The sequence below is a fragment of the Perca fluviatilis genome, chromosome 1 (assembly GCF_010015445.1).
Source record: "Perca fluviatilis chromosome 1, GENO_Pfluv_1.0, whole genome shotgun sequence".
NCBI lineage: Eukaryota > Metazoa > Chordata > Actinopteri > Perciformes > Percidae > Perca > Perca fluviatilis.
The window spans coordinates 41,798,951-41,818,618 of record NC_053112.1 but is presented as its reverse complement, the minus strand read 5'-3'; the positions used below and the strand labels follow the sequence as shown (position 1 = coordinate 41,818,618).

Below are 19,668 nucleotides of genomic sequence, written 5' to 3'. Positions count from 1 at the left end.
ACATTAGTTCCGAGAAAAGGGAGGAAAAGCTCATAATCGCTGTTGCTGGGTTCCCTATCATTTATGATGTGACGTTGTTTGCGTATAGGTACCAGTTAACGTTATCTGCCGGTCACGTCGTCTCTAAACAGTCCGCTCACAGTGAAGTCCTGCACGGATCAACAGCTGGCGGCTGCTCGCTCTGCCTGCATTCTGATGCAGTTCAGCGGCTAAGGTTAACTGCTAACCGACACCGCTGCGACAACAAACAATACATATTCTGTCCTTATATATGTAATCTTATATATGTAATTTATAAAAGGTTTCTAGTATAAATGTATTGGCCATGCAGTGGCTGCTTGAGCTTGTGTTGCCACGTCAGAGCGGCCAAAGTGTCAAAAAGCTTCCCCATACTTTTTGACAAGCGTCCTTGACAGGGCGGCCAGAGCTTCTTTGCAGCTCAAGTCGGCGGTGGTGTGTACTTACAGTAATGTAACAGCATAGCAACCACACATCAAACATGCATTCCTTATTCCAAATAATTTTTATTTGCAGTAAATGTATAACAAAATTATTGATTCATTTATGTGTAATAAACTGGACATTCCCATTGATTGTAAAATGGGACATATTGAAGGGCATAGGGAAAGATGAATCGGACGAGGTAGGCTGAGAGGATTGCGCAGCTTGAGGGGGAGAGATGCTTGCTGCGGAGGCCTGCTGGGGTGCGGACAACACCCGACTCCAAACTTTTTTGTCCATGTTGGATGGGGCCCAGTAGCTTTTGAGGCTGGATTCCATCCATCCATCTTCGTCCGCTTATCCAGTATCGGGACGCGGGGATAGCAACTCCAGCAGGGAACCCCAAACTTCCCTTTCCCGAGCCACATTAACCAGCTCCAACTGGGGGATCCCGAGGCGTTCCCAGGCCAGATTGGAGATATAATCCCTCCACCTAGTCCTGGGTCTTCCCCGAGGCCTCCTCCCAGCTGGACGTGCCTGGAACACCTCCCTAGGGAGGCGCCCAGGGGGCATCCTTACCAGATGCCCGAACCACCTCAACTGGCTCCTTTCGATGCGAAGAAGCAGCGGCTCTACTCCGAGCTCCTCACGGATGACTGAACTTCTCACCCTATCTCTAAGCCACCCTCCTGAGGAAACCCATTTCGGCCGCTTGTACCCTGGATCTTGTTCTTTCGGTCATGACCCAGCCTTGATGACCATAGGTGAGGGTAGGAACGAAAATTCAATTTTCAATTCAATTTTATTTCATATCAAATCGTAACAAAATTATCTCGAGACACTTTACAGATAGAGTAGGTCTAGATCACACTCTATAAATTCCAAAACCCCAACAATTACAGTAATTCCCTCAAGAGCAAGCATTAACAGTGGCTATTGCGACAGTGGCGAGGAAAAACTCCCTTTTAGGAAGAAACCTCGGCAGACCCAGACTCTGAAACTGACTTTGCCTTCTGGCTCAGCTCTCTTTTCGTCACAACGGTGCGATAAATTGAATGTAATACCGCACCCGCTGCGCCGATTCTCCAACCAATCTCCCGCTCCATTGTCCCCTCACTTGCGAACAAGACACCAAGGTACTTGAACTCCTTCACTTGGGCTAAGGACTCATTCCCTACCTGGAGAAGGCACTCCATCGGTTTCCTGCTGAGAACCATGGCCTCCGATTTAGATGTGCTGATCCTCATCCCAGCCGCTTCACACTCGGCTGCGAACCGATCCAGTGAGTGCTGAAGGTCACAGGCCGATGATGCCATCAGGACCACATCATCTGCAAAAAGCAGCGATGAGATCCCCAGCCCACCGAACTGCAACCCCTCTCCACCCCGACTACGCCTCGATATCCTGTCCATAAATACTACAAACAGGATTGATGACAAAGAGCAGCCCTGGCGGAGGCCAACTCTCACCTGAAACGAGTCCGACTTACTGCCGAGAACCTGGACACAGCTCTCGCTTTGGTCGTACAGAGATTGGATGGCCCTGAGAAGGGACCCCCTAACCCCATACTCCCGCAGAACCTCCCACAGTATCTCCTGGGGGACCCGGTCATACGCCTTCTCCAGATCCACAAAACCGTAGACCGGTTGGGCATACTCCCAGGATCCTTGCGAGAGTAAAGATCTGGTCCGTTGTTCCATGACCAGGACGGAATCCGCATTGTTCCTCTTCAACCTGAGGTTCGACTATCGACCAAACCCTCCTTTCCAGCACTTTTGACTAGACGTTACCGGGGAGGCTGAGAAGTGTGATAACCCTGTAATTGGCACACACCCTCTGGTCCCCCTTTTTCAAAAGTGGAACCACCACCCCGGTCTGCCACTCCTTAGGCACCGTCCCAGACTTCCACGCAATGTTGAAGAGGCGTGTCAACCAAGACAACCCCTCCACGCCCAGAGCTTTAATCATTTCTGGACGGATCTCATCAATCCCTGGGGCTTTGCCACTGTGGAGTTGTTTAACTACCTCAGCAACTTCCACCAGGGAAATTGACGACAATCCCCCATCATCCTCCAGCTCTGCCTCTACCATAGAGGGCGTATTAGTCGGATTTAGGAGTTCCTCAACGTGCTCCTTCCACTGCCCTATTACCTCCTCAGTTGAGGTCAACAGTGTCCTACTGTACACAGCTTGGATGGTTCCCCGCTTCCCCCTCCTGAGGTGGCGAACGGTTTTCCAGAAGCACCTTGGTGCTGACCGAAAGTCCTTCTCCATGTCTTCTCCGAACTTCTCCCACACCCGCTGCTTTGCCTCTTTCACGGCAGAGGCTGCAGCCCTTCGGGCCCTTCGGTACCTTGCAACTACCTCTGGAGTCCTCTGGGATAACATATCCCGGGAAAGACTCCTTTTTCAGTTGGACTGCTTCCCTGACCACCGGTGTCCACCACGGTGTTCGTGGGTTACCGCCCCTTGAGGCACCTAAGACCCTAAGACCACAGCTCCTCGCCGCAGCTTCAGCAATGGAAACTTTGAACATTGTCCACTCGGGTTCAATGCCCCCAGCCTCCACAGGGATGCACGAAAAGCTCCGCCGGAGGTGTGAGTTGAAAGTCTGTCGGACAGGGGCCTCCTCCAGACGTTCCCAGTTTACCCGCACTACCCCTTTTGGGCTTACGGGTTGACAGCTCCACCCCTCTCTTCACCCGAGTGTCCAAAACATAAGGCCTCAGATCTGATGAAACGATTATAAAATCGATCATTGACCTTTGGCCTAGGGTGCTCTGGTACCAAGTACACTTATGAGCACCCTATGTTTGAACATGGTGTTTGTTATAGACAATCCATGACTAGTACAGAAGTCCAACAACAAACAATCACTCTGGTTTAGATCAGGGAGGCCGTTCCTCCCAATCACGCCTCTCCATGTGTTTCCATCATTGCCCACGTGCGCATTGAAGTCCCCCAGCAGAACTATGGCCCCATGCAGGACTCCACTCAAGGTCTCCAAGAAGGCCGAATACTGCGAACTCTTGTTTGGTGCATATGCACAAACAACAGTCAGAGTTTTCCCCCCCACAACCCGCAGGCATAGGGAGGCGACCCTCTCGTCCACCGGGGTAAACTCCAACGTAGCGGCACTCAGCCGGGGGCTTGTTAGTATCCCCACACCCGCGCGGCACCTCACACCCTGGGCAACTCCGGAGAAGAAAAGAGTCCAACCCCTATCCAGGAGTATGGTTCCAGAACCGAGACTGTGCGTAGAGGTAAGCCCCACCAGATCTAAGCGGTAGTGCTCCACCTCCCGCACAAGCTCTGGCTCCTTCCCCCACAGAGAGGTGACATTCCACGTCCCCAGAGCCAGCGTCTGCTGCCCGGGTCTGGTCCGTCGAGGCCCCTGACACTCGTGTGGCAGCGCACCCGACCCCAGCGGTTCCTCCCACAGTTGGTGGGCCCATGGGATGGAGAGATGGATGCCACGTGGCTTTTTCGGGCTGTTCCCGGCCGGGCTCCGTGGCAAACCCGATCACCAGACACTCGCTGACGAGCCCTCCCTCTGGGCCTGGCTCCAGACGGGGGCCCTGGGCTTCCTCCGGGCAGGGTCACTCCATCTCTTCCTCATTGTGTCATGTGTCATACCAGGAGCTCAAAGCTCCAGACAACACAGCCCTCAGGTTCATAGGGACAAACCTCTCCACCACGATAAGGTGATGGTTCCCGGAGAGGTTGGATTCACACCTGCAAAAGAAATAATAAAAAATTTACATTTGCAGTAGGCTTCAGGTTGTTATTATTACCACAATGAATTTACCTGTGTCCCGTAACAGACATGATTTGTCTGGACTCCTGCCCGGCCTCAGACAGACGACGGACAGCCATGCTTCTTAGACTGTGGTTGTTGTATCTGGTGGTCATACCAGCTGCTTTGGACAATCATGGAAGCATGTCCCCCAGGTAGTTCTTCCCCATCGGCTGTGTCGAGTACCAGAGATGTGGTTTGGGGTCCTTCAGTGGATAGAGGTAGAAGGCGGTGACACCCAGCGGACGTCTGGCGAGATATTTTTTGAAGCTCAGGACTGGACATCTGGGGTTGCCTGGCTCCGCATACATTGCGCCTCGGAGGTTTTCCTTGTTTGGGTCATTTGAATGTTTGTGGTTCTTCGTCTCCGGATTGAACGACAAACTAACGTATTCATCCCCGGCGTCATCCACTTTTATGGCGAATGAGGATGCAGTCAGTTCCCAAGTGCCCTCCCTGCCTCGCAAAGCTGGAGGTCAAACCAAACTTTCGAAACTAGACCTAACGGGGAGTCCAGGGAGAGAGCTGTGGATTCCCGCAGCAATTTCAGGTCAGCCTCGGTGACGTGGGGACGGTGTTTCGCCTTGTCTTTGCCATTCTTTCGATGGGTTTTTATTATGGAATTGAACACCCTGTTGCTGGTGGTAAACTCACTGTCCGCATATAAATTGAACCTTGAGAAATGACGGTTCAGTGAGGCTCTGATGCCGGTCATCATTGCCACACTGTATGGCTCGCCTACTGCGCTTTGAACTGTAGCATAAAAACGTCTTAACAAATCGTTTAGTTCTTGCAGGTGCGCTGCAGGTGTCCGGGTCAGTTGTCACTGTCAGTCTATCCTTCTGCTGGCTCTTCCATTCCATTTTTCAGTGAAAACCTTCATAGCAAAGGCAGTTGCCTTTTTTGTGTTTGATTCCAGGGCCCCGTCTTCAATTGTAAGCAGCTCCTCATCTGTCAGATCTAGGAAACTGGTATCCTGTGCTTTGTCTTTTTCTTTTGTCATGTCATCCTCGTTGCTCTTCAACTAGTCCTCAAATGTCTTCCCTACTCCAAATATATTAAAATTGACAATGTATTTGTCCATTTTAAAGACACTATAATATTTAGAACTAGCCTACAGCGAATGTTAGCTCAACTGTAGCTAACGTTAATAGTTTCTATTGCAACCACACAAGGCTGCATCTGATCACTAACATTAGTTTAATAAGGTAGTTGCTACATTGTATCTCGCTTGCAAAACTATGTATTGACTGACCCTCCGATAGATTTCAGACATGTTTTAGAAACTTTTTTAAACAAGGTTTATTTTTACAATGGACCTCATGTTTGAAATTTCTGTGATAGAAAAAAAAAAGAAAAAAAAGCTGCGTATTGATCTACTATTTGATGACGCTGTGCTCAGTCAGCGGGCAATATACAGTGGGCAATATGCCGGGTCAATGCCCTCCTCCCAGCCAATCAGAATCAAGCATTCTTAAACGAAGTAGAATAACACTATATAATTGCATAAATTCAAATATCATAACTGAACTGACTTCTCTTACAAAATGAGATTGTACAAGCTCTCCACTTTGTTCTACATGTGTAATTTGTATTTCTTTATGTTTTACAGCAACTTTTCCTGACAACCCTTGGAGGTTTGACCGGAGGTACTGCCATTCGTCGCATGCTACACCGAGTGGCAACCAATGACATTCTAAAACATATAGCCTGCAGGGCAGAAAGACAAAGAAGGCCTTCCAGGACCTGACAATCTGCAGGGTTATAACAGGCAGGTGTTATTTTATTGTTCACATCAGTATTATGCTTAGATTGGCTGATAAGAGGTTTTCATTTGACTTGTAACTTTGCTTCTACTTGCTACTCTAGCGGCCTCCCAGAGCAACTTCCCCGTGCTGACTGCAGCAGACGTGGAGGACCCCATGGTGCTGCCCCCCCTCACAATATCCAACAGCCCAGTGTCAAAGGTGGACTCATTCAAGTTTCTGGGCTCCATCATTTCCCAGGACCTGAAGTGGGAGTCCAACATCCTTAAAAAGGCTCAGCAGAGGATGTACTTCCTACAGCAACTGCGGAAGCATGGCCTACCACAAGAGCTATTGACCATCTTCTATACTGCTGCCATCCTCATGCCTCCTCCCCTCTGGCAGGCGCTACAGATCCCACAAAAACCAGACACAAGAACAGCTTCTTTCCCACTGCCATCACTCTCCTGAACTGCTGATAAGTGGGGTCATCCCCACTTTGGCCATTCGCCTACACATTAATACTTTATCATTCCAATATGGATCTTGCACACTCTTTGCATTATTACTTTGCACTTTACATCCCACTCCATGTGTACTTGTATTGATATTATGTCTTATTTGTATAGTTGTATTTTTTGTATATTGTGCTTATGTGCCTAAATGTGTGTTGTCTCTATTGTACAGTATGTGTCTATCTATAAAACTGATTCTTCTTCTTATATATGTTATTTTTTGATACCATGGTTGTTAGTTTTTTAAAGGTTAGGGGAATGTAAAAAAGAATGTTAGGGGAATGTTCTCTACAGGTTGCAATGGTAGGGGAATGTTACGGGAACGTTCTCTAAAGGTAAACAAACTTTCCATTACAACCAAAACCTAACCAAACCAAACGTTCTGGGAACCAAAAATTGTTAGCTGGGATATAGCCACTTAATATGTACGTGAATGACGCAGTGGTTCTTTTCGAGTTCTGTATTCTTGATGATGAGGCTGGTTGTATTATTTTGCAACAGCATCGTTTCATTGCAAATGAGGCATACAAGACGAATGTGTGGCCTGCTTATCAGTCCATTCATCGTTAAAGCTTGGGTTTTCCACATCAACTTTTCGCTTAAGCCTGTTTGACAGTGACATTTTTACCTGACAATTGGCCTTTCTTTCTGCAAGCATTTTCCAGCAATCGGGACACTGCCTACTACAACGACGTTTCCATAATCACAGATTTTAACCATCACTCCTCAGTGATGGTCTGAGATCATTTTCTAGTTAAAAAGCCAGTTATCATTACGGAGTTTCCATGTTTTTTTTTTAGGAGTTTGCTCACACTAATACATGTAAAAAAAATAGAGCATTACAATATAGTATAGCAGAACAAGAATAGGCGTTTTAGGTATAAATAAATAGATAAAAAGAAAAATCCTGTCCCTTGGAAAAATGTAGTTGATGATCCCTGTCCTAGTGGAACACAGGAGGATCTGCTCTAAGGGGGAGTGAGTAAAGGCACAATTTGTTTAGGCCTACTTGTTCTAGTGGAATGTTATTGGCCAGTGCCCCTAATGTTTACATCATTTGTGAAGTATTGTTTTTAACTGTGAAATGAGGAATTAAAGTAATAAAGTGAGTAATAAAGGTTACTAAGCACTTTTTTTTATTCTGAATGTATGGTATGTTTTTTTTTGTACTGTCATGACAGCGACAGTGCGGTCGTTCTATGTTGCATCTTCAAAAGTACACAATAAAATGTGACCCTGAATTTGAAACCGCGCATTGTAATTTCTGCATCTATTATCAAAGTATTTATTAGTAATACAGTGGAAATTAGTAGAAATGTGAAAATTTGGTTAGCATGTTGATTTTATGGTGTGTGCCCCTAAATTTTCTGGTTGTGCCCCTAAAATTTTCAGTTGGGGGCCACTGTGCTCCTAGTGAAAAAAGTTAGTCTAGAGCCCTGGGATCACCACTCATAAATGTATTATGGACTGCAACATGATGATTTTCACTGAAACATGGTAACAACAGCATGTGTGGACGATGAGTGTGAGGCTATGATAGTAATACGAGTGTAGCTCAAATTCATTTGTGAACCACACACACACATATTGGCCAACTCTGGCAGACCCACTCTCGCCATCTTTTCAACATGAAATAAAAAAAGTCATCAAATTTGCACATGTGCAAGTAGTTTTAGCAATAACTAAAAAAAATTTCGCAAAATGCAGTCTGGAGCCCTGTGTTGAAGACACCAGTCAGAGTTTTATCGACCGCTAGTGGCAGCACAAAATTTGACCGCCACCTCCTAATTTTCTATCCAGGGAAAAACCCTGTTGTAGCCGCAGCATTGTTGCTGTTTTCAGTGTGTGTTGCTGCTCTGACCAGTCTCTTTATTTTATCATTTTAGGGCCGAAACGTGCTGATGGGAAGAAAATAATTTCAAGGACATTAACTTTTACTATTAAGCCAGTGAAATGAGTTCTTCAGAAGAGGTGAGATCAAATGGAAATGAACGTTAACCAGTATTTTGTCATGACCACAGGCATCACAATGGCCATCACACACACTGCACTGCCTGTCAGGTCACACACCAATATGACTGCTCCCTAAAGCACCTGTTCACTCAGCATACCAACAGAGTCATTTCATACCCACCACTCTACTGCTCTGTGTCTCTATGAAACAGGTTTTACCCTCTGCCATTCTTTCTATCGGCGTTGAACAACTGACGACAAAATTGTGTCAGCGGCACAGGCAAACACGTTAGTGACCCAAAAGGTTGTGCTGTGTGAGATGGCCAAAAGCCCAAGAGTTACCATTGGGCTATGTTTGTTTTTCTTTTTCTTAACCCTTGTTTTGTCTTGTCCTGCCAATCATGCACTCTGTAAAGCTTAAAACATAACTTATCACCCAATTCTGTGTTACATCTTCTAGCCAACTTCATTCCAACTTATTCCCATTACCACTTATGTTGGTCAATGAACCTCATTTATATGAAATTATACCTAATTGTTGAGTTAAAAAAGCACTAAGTTATGAATTATTTTGACTAATTAAAATTAGAGGAATGTTTGTTAATAGATCATCACATACTTCAACAGATTCAGATGCTGTTTTGAAACCATTTTATGATTTTAATGGCAGCAAATAATCACATCTGTGGTCTAGGAAGATATGCTGTCAGCAGCAAGGCAGTGTATTGCTATATCTGGTTTCTCCCCTCTCTGAGTGACAGTGGTTAAGAAAAGCAGCAAGTGATGATGAGGCAAATGAAGATTGCGTTTAAACATGTCTACTGCACTCACTTGATTTAGTCAAGCTTGAACATATTGTTAAGACAAAACATGAAATGCTCACTCAATAGGATAGGTAATGCCAGCTGGCATTCTGGTTTGTTGATGAAATATAATGTAAGTGAATAACTTTTTTATGATACATGTGTAACAACAAGCATGGAAATCCAATTGAATAGCAGTGCGCTCAATGAAAATCGTCTTAATATACTCTGCAGTCCTGCTCACATATACTGTTTGAGATATTTTACTCCGGTGAATGACTCTGGGTATCAAGATTAACAGAATGTACCATAAAACCAATCCAGCCATAAAAACAACCACAACTACTGATCAGATCCAAATATTGAGTTAAAAATCTTTTTAAGTAACTCCCTTTCTGTGTTTGTGCTCCTGTGCCGTGCTAGAACGGAAAGCTTAATAGGCATAGCAACAGTAACTAAGGGGTCTGGGCTTTGCGAAGAGTCGATTAGCCACATATCTTAACATTGGCAAACATTTTGCCTTCCCCATGTGAGAGTTACGGAAACAAACCACGAATAGTGAAGCGTATGGGCACCGATGGGACTTCATGGTGCAATTAGGTACACCTTGTAAAGTCATGATGCATGCAAATAATGCATGTTTTCAAAGTAATTGTTAGAAATGTAATGGTATTAAGTACTCATATGGGTACTCTGTATCGGCAAATACCCAAATGTAATTACTTGTACTTGGTCTGAAAAAAAGTTCCATAGTACGTATTTTATTCAGGTAAAAAAGAGAGTTCTGTGTGCTTCGGCAGACCACAACAATCCAGGTGCAACCAAGGCAGGACAAAACGGTGAAAAGTAACAAAAAATTTGCCGGTGCAACACAGATGTCTTCTTACTTCATAGATTTATTTTTTAAGGTGCATAACAGTGACAGTGAATTTTTTTTGTGTTACTTTACATATTTTATTATTTCTCTCTTTTTCTCAGTTGAAACAGACGGACAGCGACAGGAGCCGACCTCATCAGTGTCAGGAATGTGAGAAATGTTTCAGTCGGATCTGCAGTCTGAGAAGACATGAGCTCACTCACTCTGCAGATAAACTGTTCCATTGTGAACAATGTGACCGCAGTTTCAGCCAACTAAAGAAATACAAGCTCCACCTGCACAGCCACACTGAAGACAAATCATCTTGCTGTGAACAGTGTGGGAGGCACTTCAGCAACCAGAGTTCATACAAGAAGCACCTGCGGGACCACACCGGCCCCTACCAGTGTGACCAGTGTGAAAAGACTTTCAGTTACTTCAGTATCTACAAGATCCACATGCGTGTTCACACTAAAGAGAAGCCATACTGCTGTGACCAGTGTCCCAAGAGCTTTAGTTTTTTAAGTTCGTACAAGCGACACCAGCTGAGCCACAGCGGAGAGAAGCCGTACCAGTGTGACTTCTGTGGAAAGAGTTTCACTCAGTCAGGCCATTTTAGTCTGCATCTGCGCAACCACACTGGAGAGAAACCGTATGAGTGTGGCCAATGTGAAAAGAGTTTCAGTGACTTAAGTAGTTACAAGATCCACCTGCGTGTCCACTCAGGAGAGAAACCATACCGCTGTAACCAGTGTGGAAGGAGCTTCTCTCAGTTGGGCAATTACAAATCACATTTGCGTATTCACACTGGGGAAAAACCATTCCGCTGTGAACTCTGTGAGAAAAGCTTCTCCATTTCAAAAACGTACAAACAGCATGTGCGTACCCACACGGGAGAGAAACCGCACCAGTGTAAAGACTGTGGGAAAGGTTTTGGTCGCCTGAGTAACTACATGCGTCACCTTCGTATCCATACTGGAGAGCAGCCATTCAGCTGTGACCAATGCGGGAAATGTTTTAACAGTTCCTATAGTTACAGCCGACACCTGCGTGTGCACACTGGAGAGAAACCTTACTGGTGTTCACAGTGTAAGAGACTGTTCACCCGGTCCCAGTCCTTAAAGAAACACCGCTGTGTTGCAATAGATGAAGAAGCACCACTGAGCTGCTCACCAACAGCAGCAACAAATGACGACGACCAACAATGAATGCCACTATAAGCATGTGGTTGTTGTTACACGTTCTGTCCACTAGAGGGACTTCCAACATCAGCCTGGCCTTGAAGGGGATCTAGCTACGTCATGGTGCATTGCATTTCTAGAACGCTGTTCTCTGTTTACATTATTTTTCACTACGCTCACAGCGACAAACACAAATCAACAGAGAACTCTATTATGAAACATTATCTACCAAGTGTATTGAAGCAGCTCTGTTGTAGAGGCTAACGGTGCTTGGTTAGCACGATGACATCGTGTTAGAAAGCACAGCCGAAACTATTGTCATTTGTTATAGTGCTTTAAAAGCAACCTGTTTCTTGCAGATTGTCACGTTACTGAGAATACAGTATTAGAAGGTAATAAATGAAGTCGAAGCTAACTCTGACAGCTGTAGGGCAGCTAACATTAACTTTAACTGTCTCCATGAAGCTCCCAGCTAAGCTCCTATAACTTGCGACGCAGTTAAGAAACCAGAACGAGCTAGCTAACGATAACATAAGCATTTTGGCTCGGTGGATGTCGATTTTAAATTCATGTTAAAACTATTTCCCATTCTTCTTCTGATTTCCAGCCGCAGCCTGTCACTCCCCCCTGTACTAACGTTACATGGTACGTAACGTTAGCTCACAATGCCTTGTGTTTCACACTCCCATAACTTATTGTTTGTCAGATGTGACATGAGAAAAGGGAGATTAGCTAACGTTAGCCAACCTATTTATTAAAAAAAATCACATTCGAATAGTAATTTCAGCATTCCAATATTGATTTTTTTTTACTATTCAAATTATGTTCGACTTTCGGAATTTGTTCCGACAGCCCTAGTGTGTGTTCATGGTGAGGAAGCAACTCCTCAGCCCGTGCAACAGTGTGGCTTATCTACACATTTGTAATAGTTGGAGCAGTGAAAAGTGGAGCTCTATGGCACAGAGGAAGAATACCTATCAGGCTTTGGATACGTACACAATACTTGTTAGTAGATACAGTGTTTCCTCTATGTTGGTTTTACTGTGGCGTCCCGTAAAATTTCTGCCGCCACGGTATCAGAAATAGGGCAGACGCACAACAGGGTTTCCCCTACGTACACCGCACACCGCCGCTCCTTCAGCTGTTTATGAAAAATCGTAATTACACGACTCTGCAGAGCCGTCTGCTCTACTGAACTCAAGCGAACTGTCATCCGCTCTCTTTCCCCTTTAGGGTGAGCAACTGGAACAGTGACAGGACGTCATGATTCGCAAAGTCATGGCAACCAAATAAACAACAGGGCGAGTACTACTTGTCACTCAATCTTAGAAAAAGTGACAAACAGCGACGAAAGCCGCGACATGAAATCTGCGACGTGAAATATGATCGCTACAGTTTATTGGAAAATAGCATTGTGGACACTGAATTTGATGAATTTACTGTTTATCAGACCCCCAGATGAGACAAGAAGCTAACGTTGGCGAACGCTGAAGTCCCTCTGCTTTTGACTCCCCCGCTGCAGGAGAGTTGTATTCCTCCGACACTGTATTAATGTCACTGTTTTATAACCGTTTTCCAGGTTAGTGGGGGTGCATACCGGTCAAAACCAACATGAAAAACGTAGCTAGTAATGTTCACTCTGTGTTTTGTTTTGTTGTTAAACTGTGTGAAATTATGTTAAATCACCGGTTTCAGGTAACGGCACCCTACAATATCGTCTATTTGCTGGATGGTTTCAAGGTAACGGCAGATAAGCCCGTTGACAGCGACGTTAATGTTCATATTTTGGCACAATGTTTCTGACTGTAGTAGGCCTAGTTGTCATAGTAACTGAAAGTGTGATGTGAAATGCTAAAAAGAAACTACACGCTGTTTTCAGGTAACATTACTTTTTGACGTTCAACACCCCCCCTACCCACTCCCCACCCACCCCAGACAGCTAGCTTGCTAATGTCAGTCACACAGCTCATAATACCAATGTATTGCATACTTTATTAAAGGAGACCTATTCTGCTTTTCTGTATTTTGAGTCATTGTGAGTCATATCTATAATATTAAAATGTCTGATGTTGATATTAAACTCGAACAAAGCTTTAAATAATGAGGACAACATATGTAAAAGATCTCCGTTTGAATGTTTTTGAACATTAAAATGTGAACATGTTCTAGTAGAAACACAAAATACAAGAATTAACCTGAAAATTGTAGATAATAGGTCTCCATTAATCCCACAAAGGGGAAATTACATTGTTGTCCCTCTGTTGCATATATTTACACACACACACAGATACAACTGGACCTCTACACATGCAGCTTTCTAAATGGGATGGCGCTCTAAGCTGTTGTGGGTGTTGTGTCATGTTAGCATTTATTAGCTAAATGTGGCGTTAATATTGATAATTCAAATGGCGTTTTTCCATTACATGCTACCTGCTAGACTGCTTTTTTTGGTTTCCATTATGAAAAAAAGTCCCTGGTACTAGCTAACAGGTACTTTTTTTAGTATCACCTCAGTCGAGGTTCCAAGCAAGTGATACCAAGAGGTGACGTGAAAAAGTCCCGGCCTTCGAGTCTGGCCAAGGCCTGCAGAGGAGGACAAGCGAGTCGCACGTGAAACATCCCGGCGTCAGCGTGGGCTTCCATCATCAGAGGACCCAAGAGGACGAGCGGTGATAGGAGTGTGAGATCACCGTGACGCGCACAGGACTGCGTGGTGCCGAATGTAAAGTGAGTAGGGCTCAAACTCAGGTGTCGTCCCGGTAGTCTGCCATCTTCTTTTGGAGGGTCAACACTCTCACAGGCACGCACAAACACTTTTCGCACACACAGAGTTACAACGTGACCAGGGCACTTATTCGCTCCGCAGCTCTCGGAACAACATGGAGTCCGAGTCGGTGTAAGAACAAGGGCCGGAACAGGACTCATGCTGCATTCAGAGCATCCTCGTAAGCTGTTGCTTCAAAGATAATCATACAAGATAGTCAGTGCAGAACTTTGGTTCAACCAATATTCTGTTTATGTTATGTTACGATCAGAATATGACCAAACTGACCAAAACACCATTTTACCATGGTCTTGCAGGCTTTTTTTCACATCACTTTTTATTTGCCTATATTAACCCTTGTGTGGTCCTTTGGTTTATTTACTTTTCAATGGGTTTTTATTCAAAATAGATTCAAGGTTCATTTCATTTCATTTCACACATTTCAGTTCATTTCAGTTCATTTCACACATTTCAAAGGCAACTTTCTCGTCGTCTTCGTAGCGTTGTGCTCCGGGTCTGTTGGGACCCTCACGTGTATCATTTCACGTCAACTGTGTGTGCGGGCCGGGTGCGTAACATCATCTCACATCTCACACAGCACACGAGTATCCCAAAGGGTTTTTATTCAAAATAGATTCAAGGTTCATTTCATTTCATTTCACACATTTCAAAGGCAACTTTCTCGTCGTCTTTGTCGTCGTTTGGTGTCAGGCCGCAGGCAATTCCTAGCGCGACTCCCGACACACGTGTGTTTTGTTTGCAGCTTGCCGGGTTTTGTCGCAGCGCAAAAGGTCGAAGGTCAAACTGCCGCCGCGCGAGCCAAGAGTCTATGCTGTCTCGCGCAGTCCGCGCAGTAGGCTCGCGTGCAGCTCCCGCAGATGTATCTCTTGCAGCCGCCGCACATGGTGTGCGTCTTGCGCTCCGTCGGCTTTGGACAGAGCTGACACCTCTTTCGCTTGCTGGGCACTCTCTGCGCCGTCGGTTGCGCATCCTCGTCGGCGTCGTCGTCATTCTCGTCGTTGACGTCACCGGCGCCAGCGCCCGATGAGGCAAGCCTCGTCGCCCGCGCGCTTTACGATGCGCCGGGCGCGCTGGCGTCGCGAGGCAGACGCTGCCGTCTCGCGATGAGCGGAGTCACAAGCGCCCTGCCCAGCTGCTCGAGGAAGGCGCCTCTTGTTGAGCTTGCCGCGCATCCACTCGGGCCTGAGCTCTCGCCAGAGCACAAAGGCGTTGTAGGCGGACACGTCGAGGATGTTGTGGAACACGGCGAGGGGCCAGCGCGCCGTCTTCCTGCGGCAGCTGTACGTGCCGACGAGCTTGTCCAGGTTGTCCACGCCGCCCTTGGTGCTGTTGTAGTGCAGGATGATGTCGGGTTTGCCGTGCCTGGCGGCGCGCTTACGGCGTCCCTCGTGTGCAGCGTGCTCAGCAGCACCACGTTCCTGTTTTTCTTGGCCAACGTAGGACACCAGAGTGACGGTGGGCATGAAGGCGAACTTTGACGGAGGGCAGCGCGCCCTTGGGTGTCGAGCAAAGGCGTGCGGCAGCTTCGGGCCTGTTTTTGCGCATCGTGCCCACCACGGTGAGGTCCCTGTCGTGGAGGAGCTGCCGGGCTAGCTCGTAGGAGGTGAAAAAGTTGTCGCACGTCACGTTGCGGGGGCCCGTCAGCCCCTCGGTCAGGTCCATCACCACCCGGGCGCCCTGATTCCTCTCGGGCTCGCCGCTCACAGACTTACCCGTGTAGACCTGCATGCTCCACGCGTAGCTGGACACGGCGTCGCAGGCCACCCACACCTTGAATCCGTACCTGCCGGGCTTGCTGGGTATGTACTGGCGGAAGGAGCATCGACCTTGTTGTTGTCGTCGTCGTCAGTGTCGTCGTCGTTGTTGTTGTTGGACGTGTCGTCAAAGAAGGAGAATGACAAGGACACAGGGAAAAGACTCGGAGGGAGCCGAGTAAGAGTGAAGAGACGAAATGAGAACAAGAAGAAGATAAAAATGAACAAGGATAACAACAAGAAAAAGAAAATATTTAAAAACATCCGTGTGCGCATATGCACACACACACACACAAAAGCATTCTAAACTATGAGGTGGACAAAAAGAAACGGCGCAAAACAAAGCCAAAACCCACACAAGACCACGGTGCCACGGTGAAAAGAGCAAACAAAGTGGCCTACACAACATACGACATACACACGCGCTCCACAGGCAGCAAACTACACGCGCGCCTCAGAGGGTCAGTCTGGCCACTCTCTGATGGGCGCCAGTTTGTCCGAGGCTCGTCTGGCGGCTCTCGTCTCGCGGTCGTCGAATCGCAGCACTCCCGAGAACGCGTGGAACCGTTTGAGTGGCATCGTGGCGCGGAAAATGGCCCTGCCGCTCTCCTCGTGCCACAGGCTCTCCAAGGCCTCGTTTCGGGACCTGTACACGCCGGCGAGGATCAGCAGCCCCATGTATCCGCACAGGTCCGTGGCGTCCATCGATTTCCAGTCGTTGCCGAATTTCCTTAGGCCCTCGAGGTTCGTGGCGGCCAGCGCAATGTCTATTATTCGCGGTGTGACAAACAGGTCAAACACAGAGTATGTCGTGGACGCGCGTGGCAGCGTACTCTGTGGGACCCGGGCTCTGTGGAGGAGTAGTGCGCGTGTGGTCTTCTCCTTCGTCTTCTTGTTCTTTGGTGCCGCGGCGATGACTTTGACTGCCACGGGGATGATACGTGTCCGAGGACCATTCGATTTCGCCATTTCTCGACACAAACGTTTCCCTCTCCTCGTCCTCCTCCTCGTCTTCTTCTCCCATCTCTTGTCCACCCTCTTGTTCCGCGTTGACTTCTTGTTCTTCTCGGTCGTCTCGGTCGTCGTCATCGTCTTCCCCTTCGTTGTTGTCGTCGCTGCAGCCTTTTTCGGACTCGCATTCGTCTTCCTCGTCGGAGTCGCTGTGGTGGTGGTGGGCATCTTCGTCTTCTTCTTCTTCTTCTTCTTCTTCTGGGCGTCTTCTTCTTCGTCTTGTTCTTCTTATTCTTCTTGTTCTTGTTCTTCTTGTTCATCTCCTTCCTCTTCTGGGACATTGCATCTTGCGATGCAGAAACCCTGATGCAGGTTGAAATCTAGATTCATACGACGGGCCATGCTGAACCAAGTACAAAACGTACAAAAGTCCAAAAGCAGAAGCAAAGATGAAAAACAACAAGACAAATGTGTACAGAGAATGTGTGTGTGTGTGTGTGTGTGTGTGTGTGTGTATAATAAAAGTGTATTAGTAGGACAAGGTCAAGCCTTGGATGTTGAATACTGGCCAGGGTCCCAGAGCCCCGAAGGGTCAGGGCCACGGTAGTGGAGAAATACCATTGAATAACGTATGGGTCCGAGAGACCCAAAGGCCAGAGCTGCGGCAGTACAGAAATACTATTGAATAACGTATGGGTCCCCAAGACCCAAAGGCCAGAGCTGCGGCAGTAGAGAATTACCATTGAATAACGTATGGGTCTTTCGGACCCGAAGGCCAGAGCCGCGGCAGTAGAGAAATACCATTGAATAACGAATGGGTCTCTCGGACCCAAAGGCCAGAGCCGTGGCACTACAGAAATACCATTGAATAACATATGGGTCCGAGAGACCCGAAGGCCAGAGCCGCGGCCGTAGAGAATTACCATTGAATAACGTATGGGTCCGAGAGACCCGAAGGCCAGAGCTGCGGCCGTAGAGAATTACTATTGAATAACGTATGGGTCCGGGAGACCCAAAGGCCAGAGCCGCGGCAGTAGAGAAATACCATTGAATAACGAATGGGCCTCCAGAGACCCAAAGGCCAGAGCTGCGCAGTACAGAAATACTATTGAATAACGATGGGGGCCCAAGACCCAAAGGCCAGAGCCGCGGCAGTAGAGAATTACCATTGAATAACGTATGGGTCTTTCGGACCCAAAGGCCAGAGCTGCGGCAGTAGAGAAATACCATTGAATAACGAATGGGTCTCTCGGACCCAAAGGCCAGAGCCGTGGCACTACAGAAATACCATTGAATAACATATGGGTCCGAGAGACCCGAAGGCCAGAGCCGCGGCCGTAGAGAATTACCATTGAATAACGTATGGGTCCGAGAGACCCGAAGGCCAGAGCTGCGGCCGTAGAGAATTACCATTGAATAACGTATGGGTCCGGGAGACCCAAAGGCCAGAGCCGCGGCAGTAGAGAAATACCATTGAATAACGAATGGGTCTGAGAGACCCGAAGGCCAGAGCCGCGGCACTACAGAAATACTATTGAATAACGTATGGGTCTCTCGGACCCGAAGGCCAGAGCCGCGGCCGTAGAGAATTACCATTGAATAACGAATGGGTCTCTCGGACCCAAAGGCCAGAGCTGCGGCAGTAGAGAAATACCATTGAATAACGAATGGGTCTCTCGGACCCAAAGGCCAGAGCCGTGGCACTACAGAAATACCATTGAATAACGAATGGGTCCGAGAGACCCGAAGGCCAGAGCCGCGGCAGTAGAGAAATACCATTGAATAACGTATGGGTCCGAGAGACCCGAAGGCCAGAGCTGTGGCCGTAGAGAATTACCATTGAATAACGTATGGGTCCGGGAGACCCAAAGGCCAGAGCCGCGGCAGTAGAGAAATACCATTGAATAACGAATGGGTCTGAGAGACCCGAAGGCCAGAGCCGCGGCACTACAGAAATACTATTGAATAACGATATGGGTCTCGGACCCGAAGGCCAGAGCCGCCAGAGAGAATTACCATTGAATAACGAATGGGTCTCTCGGACCCAAAGGCCAGAGCTGCGGCAGTAGAGAAATACCATTGAATAACGAATGGGTCTCTCGGACCCAAAGGCCAGAGCCGTGGCACTACAGAAATACCATTGAATAACGAATGGGTCCGAGAGACCCGAAGGCCAGAGCCGCGGCAGTAGAGAAATACCATTGAATAACGAATGGGTCCGAGAGACCCGAAGGCCAGAGCCGCGGCACTACAGAAATACCATTGAATAACGAATGGGTCTCTCGGACCCAAAGGCCAGAGCCGTGGCACTACAGAAATACCATTGAATAGCATATGGGTCCGAGAGACCCGAAGGCCAGAGCCGCGGCCGTAGAGAATTACCATTGAATAACGAATGGGTCCGAGAGACCCGAAGGCCAGAGCCGCGGCAGTAGAGAAATACCATGGAATAACGTATGGGTCCGAGAGACCCGAAGGCCAGAGCTGTGGCGAGAAAAACCATTGAATAACGTATGGGTCCGGAGACCCAAAGGCCAGAGCCGCGGCGCACTACAGAAATACCATTGAATAACGTATGGGTCGGACCCGAAGGCCAGAGCCGCGGCAGAGAATTACCATTGAATAACGAATGGGTCTCGACCCAAAGGCCTGAGCTGCGGGTAGAGAAATACCATTGAATAACGTATGGGTCTCGGACCCAAAGGCCAGAGCCGGCACTACAGAAATACCATTGAATAACGTAATAGTCCGAGACCCGGCGGCCAGAGCCGCGCAGTAGAGAAATACCATTCAATAACAATGAATGGGTCCGAGAGACCCGAAGGCCAGAGCCGCAGCAGTACAGAAATACCATTGAATAACGAATGGGTCTCGCGACCCAAAGGCCA

The 19,668-nt window shown here is 47.4% G+C and overlaps 1 protein-coding gene across 5 annotated transcripts in view; it reads left to right on the top strand.

Moving 5' to 3' along the window:
- The window catches only part of LOC120565590 (zinc finger protein 239-like), a 36,383-nt gene extending 23,070 nt beyond the window's left edge, over window positions 1-13,313 (top strand). For 3 of the 5 annotated variants that reach the window (XR_005640273.1, XR_005640271.1, XR_005640272.1), the window contains exon 4: window positions 5,850-6,006. Coding sequence is in view for 2 of the 5 variants with exons in the window: in XM_039811504.1 (XP_039667438.1) it covers window positions 8,451-8,468; window positions 10,232-11,317 (1,104 nt within the window). In the remaining 3 variants the exon portion in view is untranslated. Of the gene's footprint in view, window positions 1-5,849; window positions 6,007-8,383; window positions 8,469-10,231 lie in introns of those variants that run through there. The other 2 variants (XM_039811504.1, XM_039811497.1) reach the window with 1 other exon arrangement.
- Window positions 13,314-19,668: the final 6,355 nt, after the last annotated feature.